At 42.1% G+C, this 14,845-nt stretch overlaps 2 protein-coding genes across 3 annotated transcripts; both read right to left on the bottom strand.

Moving 5' to 3' along the window:
- Positions 1 to 392: 392 nt before the first annotated feature.
- RNASE6 (ribonuclease A family member k6) lies at positions 393 to 2,621 on the bottom strand. Of its 2 annotated transcripts, XM_060175394.1 has the most exons (3): positions 2,531 to 2,621; positions 2,238 to 2,329; positions 393 to 1,158 (listed from the first exon to the last, which is right to left on the bottom strand). In XM_060175394.1, exon 3 carries the CDS (start codon positions 1,151 to 1,153, stop codon positions 692 to 694), a length of 462 nt encoding a protein of 153 aa, XP_060031377.1. In that variant the 5' UTR covers positions 1,154 to 1,158; positions 2,238 to 2,329; positions 2,531 to 2,621; the 3' UTR covers positions 393 to 691. The 2 variants fall into 2 exon arrangements, with proteins under 2 accessions (XP_060031377.1, XP_007537145.3); XM_007537083.3 differs by lacking the exon at positions 2,531 to 2,621 and having other exon boundaries at positions 393 to 1,161; positions 2,238 to 2,486.
- Positions 2,622 to 13,484: 10,863 nt separating this feature from the next.
- On the bottom strand, positions 13,485 to 14,265 carry EDDM3B (epididymal protein 3B). Its single transcript, XM_007537919.2, has one exon. The coding sequence runs from the start codon at positions 14,247 to 14,249 to the stop codon at positions 13,803 to 13,805; it is 447 nt and encodes a 148-aa protein (XP_007537981.1). The 5' UTR covers positions 14,250 to 14,265; the 3' UTR covers positions 13,485 to 13,802.
- Between the last annotated feature and the right edge of the window lie 580 nt (positions 14,266 to 14,845).

Below are 14,845 nucleotides of genomic sequence, written 5' to 3' on the forward strand. Positions count from 1 at the left end.
TGTAAAGTGACTGCCCTGCAGGTGGGGAGCCGGGGGACTAAACCGGGATCCTTATGCTGGTCCTTGCGCTTTGCGCCACGTGCACTTAACCCACTGTGCTACCACCCAACTACACTGAAATTTCAATGCCAAGTAGATGTAAGCAGTGGTTTGAAGAGAAACGTGAAATTATGAGAAGAGTTGGGGTGGGGGGAGAACATTCTTACGTCAGAACTTCAAAGACAGAGGGGTGAGGGTGAAGGTAGAAACCCTGAAAACTAAAAAGAAAGAAAGAAAAAAAAACTCAAATTTTGCCGAGAGCCAAAACAACTCTCCAAGGAGTACTGACATGGGCAGTCCTAGTTCATTTCAGACCACCAACGATGTGAAAGGGATCTCAAGCAAGCTGTCACTCAGGATGCAACAGAAAGTAGCTTTATTGTTGTGAACACAGTTTGACAATCTTAGCAGAAGTTCTTTAGTTAAAAATAGGGGGCCTGGATCCATGTGTACCCTCTTCCCCACTGTTCCTTTCACAAAACACAGAGTTTCAAAAGAATCCTACTTATGTTTGTTCCAACTCTGGGGATACTCTTCATTCTTTTATGGGGAAAGGGAAGGAAATAAGAGAAAGGAAAAAAGTTTGACAGCTAAGACGGCATAAGAGTATCTCTGTCAACGGTGGGGAAAATTGATGGGAAGTTGAAACAACCTAATCTAAATGCACAGGGACCAGCGGATATGGAGGGTCGTTCTTTTGAGGACGATCACAGGCAATGACATAGAAGTTGCTCTTAGGACCACTGCCGCTGTACTGGCAGTTAGGGTACTGCATCCTCGAGGTGAGCGTGCACTTAGTCATCATGATGGGCGCGGAACTGTTGTGGCAGTTGTTTTGACCGTTCTTGCAGACAATAGTAGGCAAGGCGCATGTGGCAGCTACATTCCGGAAGGAGTCGTGCAGAAAGGTGTTCACAGGCTTACAGTGCTGGGTGTAATTATTGACACCGCGCATGGCGTTGTTACACTGGAGAGGGGTCGGGTGTATGTGTTGAATTTCGAACCACTGGGCCCTGGTGAGATTCTCTAGCTTAGTGTGCTGCAGGTGCACTGGCCCCCAGAACCCCAGCAGGAACAGGAGGAGAGGAAAGCGTCCCAGAAGATCTGCCACCATCTTGTCTGCTTAGAGAGAGGGAAGGGGGTTGCACTAGTTGAGAGCGGTAGTTGCAGAAGCAATCACAGCAGAATTCTTATTCCTAACCACTGAAATTTTCTTAGCCCTTTAAAGATTTCTAGCTCTTAAAAAAACAAACAGGGAGTCGGGCGGTAGCGCAGCGGGTTAAGCGCACGTGGCACAAAGTGCAAGGACCGGTGTAAGGATCCCGGTTCGAGCCCCCGGCTCCCCACTTGCAGAGGCGTCGCTTCACAGGCGGTGAAGCAGGTCTGCAGGTGTCTGTCTTTCTCTCCCCCTCTCTGTCTTCCCCTCCTCTCTCCATTTCTCATGACGACAGACAACAATAATAACTACAACAATAAAATAACAAGGGTAACAAAAAGGGAATGAATAAATAAATATTTAAAACAAACAAACAATTGGGGCCAGGTGGTGGTGCACCTGGTTAGATTACACATGTTACAGTGCACAGGGACCCAGGTTCAAGCCCCCGGCCCCGACTTGCAAGGGGAAAGCTTTGCTAGTGGTGAAGCAGGGCTGCAGGTGTCTCTTTGTCTTTCTCCCTTCCTATCATCCCCTTTCCCCTCTCAATTTCTGGATGTCTCTACCTAATAAATAAGTAAAAATTAAAAAAAAAATCTTTCTCTCTTGTGGCTTACTTTTTTTTCTTCCTTCTTGTCACTGCTCTGAACTGACTTTTTCAGAGAGAGGCAGAAAGAGAAAAATTACAACATCAAATCTTCCCCCAGTGCTATTGGGAGTGGGGGCCTTCAACCTGGGTTGCACACATGAGGAATCAGAGGCCATCCCAGGTAAACTATTTCACCAGTGCAAGTCTCACCATTGTGTGAAAAGCCTGAAGCCTTCTGAGGAGATAGATGAAGTAAGGAGAATGTTTCTCTGAAGGGCAAGCCCTATTCTTGTTGTCCTGCTCTCACGTTCTCGGTGGACCCCATCTCAGAAGCCTTGTCTCTTCTCTCTTGAACGTACCCTTCATGGATTTGGCTTGGACCATCCAGCCATCCAGGCTACTCTGTTCTCTGCTCAGCCCCCCCCCCCCCCCACCACCAGAGATTCGTCTTACCTGGTCTTCAGGTCGGGGCTTCTGCTGAGGAGAGAAGCAGCAATGAGTCTGACTCAGCTGCTTGGTCTGTTGTGAGTGCCTGCCAGAGTGGCCTGCAGTGACGGGGATGGGGAGGGTTCTGAATCAAGGAGAGAGAAACCTAAGAGGACTTGACAGACAAACTTCTTTTACACTGTGAGAATGAGATTCTTTGACTTCCACGTTTAGCAGTTTAACATGGTATCCTTAATCACCAAACACAGGCAGAAGAGTTAGTTAACCTACTTAAAAATACTGTGTGACTCGAAACTCACAGTTTTGAGGAACTGATTTCTTCCTGACACTTGTCAAAATGTTTCCTTCCTCATCCGAAGCTTCAGATTTTTGAAGCTTTATGATTTCGGTTCCTTAAGAGAAAAATGCACCAGGCCAGGTCACTCTGGTCTTGTCATATACTTGGCATGTTGGGAATTCTGTTAGGGGGTATGTAAGGTCAGAGACTCCTGCTTGCCACACATGGATAGTGCTAGAGGGCAATGGAAAGCATACATAATGGCTGGGGAGATAGCATAATGGTTATACAAAAAGACTCTCATCCCTGAGGCTCTGAGGTCCCTAATTCAGTCCCTAGCACCACCATAAGCCAGAGCTGAGCAGTATTCTGTTCCCCCTCCTTTATCTCTGTAATCAAAAGAAATAGATACAATTTTTTCTCAAAGGGGCAGAGGGCCATTGCTAGCACATCTGATAGCGCTCACATTACAGTGTGCAAGGATCCAGATTCAAGCCCCCGTCCCCTCCTGCAGGGGGGAAGCTTCACAAGTGGTGAAGCAGTGCTGCAGATGTTTCTTGGTCTCTCTCCATCTGGATCCCCTTGTCTCTTCCCAAAATAAATAAATTAAATTAAATATAAATAAGTTTTTGAAAGTATACATAACCAGAAATCAGAGCTGGCCCCGAGTCGTCCTCATGTAACATGGAAGACAGACTAGACTCCAAGATGGCTCAGAGCAGCAACCAAATATCCCCTCTCCTCTCCCATTCGTTTGGGGCCAGAGTGTGCAGACATGCATACCAGTGGTCATGGCTAAAGTTAATCATTATTAGGGAGGGAGGGGGTAGAAGTCCAAGAGACAGTGTGGCTCAGCTGTCTGTGACTCAGCACACTTACCTCAACCTGGGCCCATTATAAAACTAGGAAGGCCTGGAAAATCAGGGTTCCCTCTTTGAGGGTCTGCACGTGCCTGTGTGTGAATCTTTCTCTCTCTCACTCCTGCTTTGCTGCAATTCCTGCCAGCCCTCCCTGAAACCTGACAGAGTTTCCTGTGATTCTTCACTGAGGGCAATTTTCTGTGACCTGACCAGCAGAGTTCAAAGGGGACCTCTATATTCATTGCCTTACTTCACCAGCAAGAGTCCCTTGAATGAAGCATTTATTTCTGCAGCTGTTTACTGGGCCAGAGACTAAGCTTTAATTCAGATTAAAGATCTCATTTACTGACTGAGAGCATCAATCAGGAAAATAGATTAGTACATTATAATTAGCAAGTATCAGCCACATGCTCAGTTGTGGTGGAGCAAACTGCAGACCACCCTGAGACCCAAGTAATGAGGAAGGATTGTTGACGGGCCAACACCTGGGCTGAATTTTGAGGATTAAGGATTTCCTAGCACTTATCTAAGTAGAAATTTGTTAGCAGTGAAGAGATAGCAAAGGTATCTCCAAGAGGGAACTGTGTGTGGTAAGACCACCCCCAAACCTAAAGGAGAGACAAATTTACAGTATTTGCTTCTCAGGTTTTCCCAGTTCTCTTTATTGGGTATTAGAAAAGCACTGCACTATCCTTACTCAGAAACTCATTGTCTTGTAGAAGGCTAAGGGAAAGGCCTCTTTCATGGGTGCCCACCTCTAGCCTTTTCTTTTTTTTCTTTATCAGAGCACTGCTCAGCTCTGGCTTACCACGGTGCAGGGGATTGAACCTGGGACCTCGGGACCTCAGGCATGAGAGTCTGTTTGCATAACCATATGCTGTCTCCCCTACCCTCTAGTCTCTTTTTTTTCCCATCCATTCACCATGTACTACCTTTGCCCAATTCTTCACAAACTGTTTCTTTATCCAAGAGGTGTAAAAACTTCCAGTTCCAATCACTTCTCTAACAGACTCCTGTGAACATCTAAAATTTTAATAAAACATGCAAGCTTTTCTCTTGTAACCTATTTCGGTTTAATTTTCAGATCCACTAGGGACCCAAAGTAGTCTGAACATTTTTCCTCCTCTGTGATGATTGTACGCATTTGTTGAGGCCTATAGAATTGTGTGCACGCAAAAAAGGAATTCAAATGTACACTGTGGGCTTGTGGTTGATAATAATATAGCAATATTGCTTCATCAATTGTGAACACCAGTCTATGGCCATACCACCCTGAACACTCCCACAGTGACTTTTTCATATCCATTCCTAGTGAGAGAATTGTTGTCACTTGATGCTGGTTTGCATCCAATGTCCAAGTCTTAAGACTGGACTTTTGCCTGATTTCAGAGATGAAATTTCCATTTGTCTTAATCCATGAAGGCAAGTTCCTGTCTTTCAACCAAAGGTGCTAGAGTGATGAAAGAAGATAATATGAAGTACTGAATTCTTCCCCCAGTGCTACGTATGCTGGGGTGATGTTCTGGTTCTCTTTCTTTCTCTCTTTCTCTCTCTTATAAATAAATAAATGAGAAAAAGGGGTTCCCATGAACACTTCTTTGAGTTCAATGAATTTAGGGTCATAGAGACAACTCACTGGATGGAACACCTGTTGTCACGTTCAAGACCCAGGTTAGAGTAAATGCCTTGAAGCAATGAAATCATGCATGGGCAAGGCTCAGTTACACACACACACACACACACACACACACACACACACACGATGGTGAGCAGAGGAGATGGCATAAACATGAGCATTACTGCTCTTATCTCTTAAATTACTCCAAATCTTAAAAGTGTAGGGGAGGAAAATGTCTTTGCCTTCTTGGTTGGGCCCTTGACAAAAGACAGATGAACAGAGAAAATTTATGACCATTTATTTGATGTAAGTTTTATATAACACAGGAGTCTTACTAAGGAAATGGAGACCCAAAGAAGAGGTTAGACCTAAGTATTTTAGTTGTAGATTTGATGAAGAGTTGGAAGTCATAGGAAGTTGTGACTGAGCAAGGGGTAGGAGCCAAGTACAGCAAACTGAGGGGGAAACTTAGCAAGTCCTATTCCTCCATTTTCCTCCTAGTGCCTTTCCTTTATTGGGTCCAAGAGCATTCCCTTTCTCTGGGAGTAAGGAGGCCATCTCTCATACAAAGAGCTTATGGCCTACTTCAGGGTAAGAGCAGAAGGTCTTCTCATGCATGCCATTTTTATAAATGACTTCCGTTTGAAATATTCAATATTCCGAGTTTCCTTATTTTGGATGAGTATGTCCTGAATCCCTTCAGAAGTTCCCTGAGAGCCACTCTGAAGGCTGGCATGGCTCTTATTCCAGTCCCATAACTCTAAACCAGTAAGTTCAGGGTATCTGATTCATGCTCATTATGGGGGGGGGGGGGCGCGAGGGTGTCTCTGTTTAAACACACCTTTTCATCTCCTCAATCCTGCATTACTGGAAGGGAATTTGGCCCAGCACTGTTACTGGGTTTGTTCTTTTGCCTAGATCATTATATGCATATTGACTGCAAAAGTAATAGTATCAAATTCTTGTCACTGAAGTAATGGAAGCTTATTATGTTTAACTAGTTATTTCTTACAGCAGTTAACAGTCATATTCAGACCTTTCAGGACACCCCCTCTTCCATGGCTGCTGAGGTATTTCTGCTGTTAGGCATCTGACCAGTGGGTGATCAGAACACCAAGTCAGAGGCTGATGCTAAGTGATGAGTTCCAAGTTCCTTTGTGAGGTTGAGTTTTATTGTTTCTGTAGAGCTGAAGGTCTGACACTCAAAACTGCCTCCAGCCCTTAAAATATTGGTTGTATGATGATATTTTGGTTTTTCTCCAGTTGCTACATCATACTACCTCCTATAACTCCCTTCCATATCTTAGTAAAAGAAAAGGTATCCAGTGTTTGATTATGAAAGATAGAGGCTACCAGGTGTCCTTCCATTGACATGCTAGGAGTTGTCCAGCAAGTCCACTGGGAACAGAGACTGTAGAATAGTAGACCTTTGAGTGATTTGAGGGTTGAAATAAAATTGTACCAAAAAATTGTACAAAAAAAATTGTACAATGTAGAGACTTCCTGTCATAAAAATGCAAATGAATTTTATACTGGTTTAGTAGGGTGGTAAAACAGTATGTAGGGAGTTGGGCGGTAGCGCAGCGGGTTAAACGCATGTGGCGCAAAGCGCAAGGCCAGCCCTGGCTCCCCACCTGCAGGAGAGTCACTTCATGAGCAGTGAAGCAGGTCTGCAGGTGTCTGTCTTTCTCTCCCCCTCTCTATCTTCCCCTCCTCTCTCCATTTCTCTCTGTCCTATCCAACAATTATGACAACAACAATAAAACAACAAAGGCAACAAAAGGGAATAAATAAATATTTTTTTAAATCAGTATGCACAAATTGTCAAAGCTTTTTGCAACTTTGCTCCCCTTTTTCAATAAAACTGAAATGGACTCTGTAAGGTTTAGAAAAACAAAAACTGGACTAGAAAGGTAGCTTGCCTGGATAGTATGTCTGCTTTGTCATGCACTAAACTCAGGTTTGAGTCCAGTCTTCACCACACGGGAGGAAACATAAATGCTGTGGTATCTTTCTCCTCTCTCTCTCCCTCTGTTTCTTTTTCTATCTGAAAAGAGAAGAGTAGGGTAGAAGGTATAGTCATGAGGAGAAGGGAGACTCCTCCTCCACTGAGGAGTACTGCTCAGTCTGGGTCCTTTTTAGTACAGAGGTGTTTACAAGGCTTCGTTTTGTCCAATTAAAGTTTTTTTCAAATAAAGTCTAAACCACAAGCCTTGACTACTGTGTATGTTTTTGCTCCCTTAATTCTACAGAGTTGGTCTCAGTTTGACAAGAAGAATGGAGGCAGAATTGCGCTGTTTTACTTTTTTTTTTTTTTATCTCATAGGACATAGACTTTCACATATGAGGAAAGAAGAGAAAGAGAGAACCCAGAGCACTTCTCCTGTGCATGTAATGTCAGGAATAAAACCTGAAGCCTCAGACACCAAAGTCCCAAGCTCTGCCAGTTGAAATATTTCCCAGGACCCCAACACCATGTTTTGATTATTTGATCATAATGTGTTATGAAACTAATGTAAGTTTGATGTTTATGTCTTGTCATGCTTAGAATATTTTTGAATAAGTCTATCAGTTAGTACCTTCATCTTTGAATAAGTCTATCAATTAGTACCTTCATCCTGATGGCACTGATTTCCATGACATTGACTATGTGGCTATAAAATAGGAAATTTTGTCAGACTTTCTCAATTTTAATAGAAATTTCTCTACGACCATCAATCCTAGTTGGTGAAGCTGAGTTCTGGATAGTTTCAGTGGTGTTGTTGGTAATTATGTGCATATTTGTGGTGTTTATATTTCAGCCACTAAACCAAGAGTCAGTCATAAATGCCTACATGAATTTATGAAAGCTATGGCTCCTTCATCCAAGAAAGGAAACAATCAAGATGAATTCATACAGTGTCAGTGGGTTCACAAGTTTCTTGAAGTCCCCAGACTATAAGTAGCTATACTAATGGAATTGACTCCTTTGGCTGAATGGAAGCCGACTAGTAAAAAAAAGTTACTCAACTTATTTGTTTATTTGTGTGTGTGTGTGTGTGTGTGTGAGAGAGAGAGAAAGAGAGAGAGAGAGAGAGAGAGAGAGATAGTGAGCTGTGATGTTCTGCACTGCAAGGGAGAGGGACTCCTGAAGAGAGCAATGGCAATTGAGAAAAAGAAAGACAGGGGCCAGGTGGTGGTGCACCTGGTTGAGCACATATGTTACAATGCTCAAGGACATGGGTTCAAATCCCTGGGTCCCCACTTATAGGGGCTTTGCAAGTGGTGAAGCAGTGCTGCAGGTGTCTCTCTTTCTCTCCCTTCCTCTCTCCCCCTACCCTCTTAATTTTTGGCTGTCTCTATTTTGTAAATAAAGATAATAAAAGAAAGGAAGGATGAGTGGAAGGTGGTGCAGTGATAAAGCTTTGGACTCTCAAGCATGAGGTCCTGTGTTCGATCCCTGGCAGCACATGTGCCAGAGTGATGTCTGGTTCTTTCTCTCTCTGCCTATCGTTCTTATTAATAAATAAATAAAATCTTTTTTAAAAAAGAAAGGAAGGAAAGAAGAAAGGGACAGAAGGAAGAAGAAGAAAAAGGAAGGAAGGCAGGAAGAAAAGAGTCAGGTGGTAGTGCAGCGGGTTAAGCTCAAGTAAGCACGGAGCGCAAGAACCGGTGTAAAGATCCCAGTTCTGTTCCCCACCTCGGGGGAGTCGCTTCACAAGCAGTGAAGCAGGTCTGCAGGTGTCTGTCTTTCTCTTCCTCTGTCTGTCTTCCCCTCCTCTCTCCATTCCTCTCTGTCCTATCCAACAATGATGACATCAATAACCACAACAATAATAACCAACAATAAAACAACAAGGGCAACAGGGAATAAATAAATATCTAAAAAAGAAAGAAAGGAATGAAGGGAGGGAGGGAGGGAGAAAGAAAGAAAGAAAGAGAGAAAGGAAGAAAGAGAGAGAGAGAGAAAGAAAGAAAGAAAGAAAGAAAAAAAGAAAGAAAGAAAGAGAGAAAGAAAGACACAAAAGCAGAGTGGAAGCAGGGAGGAGGCAGAGGTCCACCACCCCTAGTGAGACTGTGGCCAGGAAACTGCCATAGGCACATATTTATTGAGTGTACAATCAAGGACTCGTGATTGGGACGTGGTTGCGTGAGATTTCAAATGCATCTATTCTAAGAATATGCTGTTTTGTTCAGAAACACAGGAAGCAGATGTTTCTGTAACTGTAATTTAGGGAACCTCTAGGGACAACATGAAAGCAAAAGTGGCTTGAGTTCAAGTTCCTTGTTTGCAAGGAGAATGGAGGGAAAACAGTTTGCTGTATTCTTCATCCTCTTTCGGTCTTTCTGTCTGTCTTTCTTTTTTTTCTTTTTTTTTAATTAGTGATTTAATAATGCTTTACACAATTATAAGATAATAAGGGTATAATTTCACACTATTTCCCACCACCAGAGTTCTGTGTCCTGATTTGTGTCTGTGTATGTGTCCAGGGTTATCGCTGGGGCTCGGTGCTTGCACTATGAATCCACTGCTCCTGGAGGCCATTTCCCCCCCTATTATTGTTGTTGTTATTGTTGTTGCTACTGCTGCTGTTGTTATTGTTAGATAGGACAGAGAAAAATGGAGAGAGAAGGGGAAGACAGAGAGGGGGAGAGAAAGACAGACACCTGCAGACCTGCTTCACCACTTGTGAAACGACGTCCCTGTAGGTGGGGAGCGGGTGGGGGGTGACTGGAACTGGGATCCTTGCACCACTCCTGGCGCTTTGCACTATGTGGGGTTACTACTGTCCCAACCCCTACTTATTTTTATTGAGTTGTGTCTTCTTGTATTGATCATCTGACTAATAGGTAGTGTCCGTCACTATCTCTTTTCACCTTCTTTGCCTGAGAGTCTATGTTATCTGATGGCAGAATAGCTGCTCTTCCCGCTTTTTTTTTTTTCTACATTATTGGCTTAAATACTGTCACTTGAAGCTTCTGCTTGTCTTTCTTTTAGATATGTATTTCTATGGACTAGGTATTCTAGTCCATAGAATAGATGGAGTTTTTTTCCTATTTATTTATTTGTTTATTTATTTTTACTGGAGGGATTAGCATTTTACAGTCAACAGTTGTTGGTACATGTATAAAATTTCTCAGTTTTCTGAAAAACACTCTACCCCCACCCCACCTAGGTCATCCTCCACCACTGTGCACCAGGACCTGAACACCCACCCAGAGTCCTTTAATTTGGTGCAATACACCAAACCCACTCTAAATTCTGCTTTGTGTTTCTCCTGTTCTTATTTCTCAACTTCTGTCTGTGAGTGAGATCATCAGTCAGTGACCTGGACCATTTTTTTTCATGTCAGTTGGCCTTTTGGATCTCCTCTTTGGTGAATATTCTGTTCATAACTTCACCTCACTTTTGGATAGGGTCATTTGTTTGTTTGTTTTGTTGTTGCTGAGTTTTGATTATTAGCCTTTTATATGATGTGTGACATATAAAAATCTCCCATTCTGTGAGGAGTTTCTTTGTTTGGGTGATAAGTTCTTTTCTCTCTTCCTTCCTTCCTTCCTTCCTTCCTTCCTTCCTTCCTTCCTTCCTTCTTTTCTTTCTCTTTTTAATATTTTATTTATTAATTACAAAGATAGGAGGAAAGCAAGAACCAGACATCACTCTGGTACATGTGCTGCCAGAGATTAAACCAAGGACCTCATGCTTGGGAATCCAGTGCTTTTTCCACTGTGCCACCTCCTGGACCACCTCCTGGTGGCTTCTTTTGCTGTGCAGAAGCTTTTTAATTTGATGTATCACACAGGGTTATTTTTATTTTAGTTTTCCTTGCAATTGGATTTGTTTAGTATTTTTTTAATATTTTATTTAATTATTATTGGGTAGAGACTGAGAGAAGTTGAGAAGGAAGGTGGAGACAGAGAGGGAGCGAGACATCTGCAGCCTTGCTTTAGCAGTCATGAAGCTTTTCCCCTGCAGGTGGGGTCCAAGGGACTTGAACCTGGGTCCTTGCGCACTGTAATGTAAGCATTTAGCCAGGTGTGCCACCATTTGGCCCCACAATTGGATTTATATCATTGAAGATGCCTGTAAAATTTGGATGGAGGGAGTCGGGTGGTAGCGCAGCGGGTTAAGCACACATAGCACAAAGCACAAGGACCAGTCTAAGGATCCTGGTTCAAGCCCCTGGCTCCCTACCTGCAGGGGAATCGCTTCACAGGTGGTGAGGCAGGTCTGCAGGTGTCTTTCTCTTCCCCTCTCTGTCTTCCCCTCCTCTCTCCATTTCTCTCTGTCCTATCCAACAACGACAATAATAACTACAACAATGGAATAATCAACAACAATAATCAACTACAATATAAAATAATAATAATCAACAACACAATAATACAAAAATAATCAACAAAAATAATAACTACAACAATGGAAACAAGGGCAACAAAGAGAAAATAAATAAATTATTAATTTAAAAAAATTTGGATGGAAAAGAGTGCTGCCAATATTATTCAGTAAGTATTTGGTAGTTTCTGGTCTAACATCCAAGTCCTTGATCCATTTGGAGTTTACTTTTGTGTGTGGTGAAATGTAGTGGTTCAGTTTCATTCTTCTGCATGTTTCAACCAAATTTTTTCAACACCATTTGTTGAAGAGGCTCTCCTTTCTCCATTTAATAGTTTGAGCCCCCTTATCAAAAATTAGATTTCCATACGTGTGGGGGCGGATCTTGCTTTTTAATCCATACAATCACACTCAATCTTTTGACTGGTGAATTTAAACTATTCAAATTCAGGGTGATTACTGTTATATGTGGTTTAATTGTAACTATTCTGACTCTGTTTCAAGGTTTTTTTTAATCTTCTTATTTCTTTTCCTGTTTACTTTCTCTTGTTACTTTTGTATGGAATATTTTCTATTATGAACTTGTTATATATATGTTTCATATTTATCTCTGTGCTGTATTTTTATTTGTGTTTATCACGAGTACTTTATCTAACTTATAATATCTACAACAGTTATTTTTTTAAGTTAGTCTTGGTTCACTTTATTTCTCTCTGTCCATTTTGCCCTTCTCTTTCTTGTGTCTGTTTTTTTTCTTTTTCTTCCTTTCTTTTTTTCTTTTTCTCTCTTTGTTTTGTTTTGTTTTGTTTTGTTTGTGTTCCTGGTTCTACTTTACCATGGACCAGCTCATTAAGAGTTGGAAATTCAGGGGACCAGGTGGTGGTGCACCAGGCTAACTGCTTCCCTGGGAAGCACAAGGACCAGCCCAAGGTTCCTGGTTCAAGCCCCCAGCTCCCTACCTATAGGAAAGTTGCTTCACAAGTTATGGATCAGGTCTGCAGGTGTCTATCTTTCTCTCCTCCTCTCTGTCTTCCCCTCCTCTCTCGATTTCTCTCTTGTCCTATCCAACAACAACAACATCAACAGCAACAACAACAACAAAAATGGAAAAAACTGGTTTCCAGGAGCAGTGGGTTCATAATATAGGCACAGAGCCCCAGTAATAACCCTGGAGGCAAAAAAAAAAAAAAGAAGTTGGAAATCCTTTGCTTCTTCTTTTCCTGTGGGATTCCCTTCAGTAATTCTTGCAAGACAGATTTAGCGAGTGGTGAATTCCTTTAGTTTCTGTATATTTGAAAAGATCTTTACTTCTTCCTCATACTTGAAAGATAATTTGGCATTCGTGTCTGGCAGTTTTTACCATTTAGTACTGTGTGTGTCATTCATTCCATCCCCTCCTTACCTCTAGGGTTTGTAGTAAGAAACTTATGTGCTCCTGATGGTTCTATCTCTGTATGCCAGTTTCTTCCTTTCCCTGCAATATTTTTTCCCTTGCGTTTGGATAGTTTTACTATGATATGTCTTGATATGTACCATTTTGGTTTCAGGAAATTGAGTGTTCATTCAATTTCCTGGATGTCTATATTTTTAACATTGCCCAAGTTGGAAATTTTTCTATGATTTTTCAAAAATATGTTCTCTGCTCCTCTCTCCCTTCTTCCTCAGGGATCCTAATAATTCTCACATTTGTCTTTTTGATGGTGTTTGCTATTTTATGCAGAACTGCTTCATTCTTCCTAACCTTTTTCTTTCTGAGAGCTTTAAATTCACTGAATATGGTGGTTGCATTTTCTTGCCCTGATAATCTCTCCTCAGCCTGATTTAGTCTGTTTCCTAGGCCCATTATGAACTGAAAAGATGTTACATGTTTTATACCCAATCACCTCTGCCTACTCCACCCCATGGAACTAAGCATATCACCATAATCAGTGGCTAGATCATAGTTTTTCCTCTGGCTAGCAAACAAATGTTTATACTAACATTATACACATAGTCTTGTGCACATTTAACACACACAAGTAACAGATCATAAATCATATCCGAGCATAATCTACATCACACACCCCCATACCAACCACACAACACATGTTAGACATATAATATATATATATACATATATATATATATATCATTACAGATATATATGTTACACATCATAAAAATATAATGTATTTTATGAAGTGAAAAATCATCTAGCTCGGGCAGGTATAAAGAGATATAATATCAGGAAAATTTCTAGCTGTGTTGGAAAGAAATGCCTTATGAGTTAAATCCGGGGCGGGGGGGAATTAGAGTAAATCAGGTAAGTGAGTATGTGAGGGCATTCCAGGCAAAGTAACAACATGGGCAAATTTATGATATTAAGGAACCATGTGATACGCAACTCCAAGTAGATGAAAAAATTGGTGCATAAGCAAAATACGGAGTAACAAGAGCTATTGCTGTGAGCTGGGGCTACAACTTGGGACACACTAAACACGACTAAGACCTAAGCAAGTGGTTACATTTTTTTCTTGAGCTCTTCAAGCAACCGGAAGTCCTCTATGCTATCAACATACCCATTCTTGCCACAGTGGAATTCAATGTAGCTGTAGGTCCTTCTCTCTCTGTAGCTTTTCCTCTGTTGATCCAGGTAGCACTGGAGAACTTTGAAGGGATAGTGGGTCCATATATAGATGTTTCGGTAGCGATCTCTCCAGTTCCTGTTGCACAGCTGCTCAATTTTGTACCACAGGGTATAGACGAAGGTGTGAGGGTTCTTGTCTGTTGGAGCTGTTTTGTCCTTCATGAGATCACTGCACTTGTATGCACTGAATTCCAAGTTTGCACTAAGGTAGTGTTGTCTCATGAATTCTCTCCAGGAGAGGTTCTGGCTGTGTACAAGAAGCCCACAGAGAGGGAACAGCAGAGCCAGGAGAGGTCCTGGGACCTTTAAAGAGGATGCCATCTCAGTCACCAAGGTCACCTGTGGGTCCACAGGGGAGAGAGAGGAGAGCACTATAGAGACACTGCTCAGAGAACTGAGCACCACCATGAAATTCCCTTCCCTGTTCACGTTGGCACCTGAGCTCCATTTTACTATTTGGGTCCCAGACTAGACTCAACTACAGATAAGTCCCCAGACTTATTTATGACAAGTCTCATTAGATAATACGACTTAGAAGATTTGGCAGTGGGTGAGGCATGCTGACACCTTGGGAAATGTGAGACTCTATTTCTGTCACAACAATTTTGAAAAACAACCACTTCCTCAACAAAATACTTTAGAAATATTCCTGACCTAAAAAAATAAAATCAGTGAGAACTGAAAACTGAAGCAGTACTACAAGTGTCTCTGTCTCTCCCCTTTTCCTCTCAATTCCTCTCTGCCTATGTTTTTTTGTTTTTCTTTACTTGACAGAACAGAGAAAAACTGAGAGGGGAAGGGAGATAGAGAGGGAGAGGGGAGCTGGGTGGTGGTGCACCTGGTTGAGCACACATGTTGCAATGTATGAGGACCTGGGTTCGAGCCCCTGGTCCCCACCTGCGTGGGGAAAGCTCTGC

The sequence above is a fragment of the Erinaceus europaeus genome, chromosome 16 (assembly GCF_950295315.1).
Source record: "Erinaceus europaeus chromosome 16, mEriEur2.1, whole genome shotgun sequence".
In the NCBI taxonomy this organism is placed as follows: Eukaryota; Metazoa; Chordata; class Mammalia; order Eulipotyphla; family Erinaceidae; genus Erinaceus; species Erinaceus europaeus.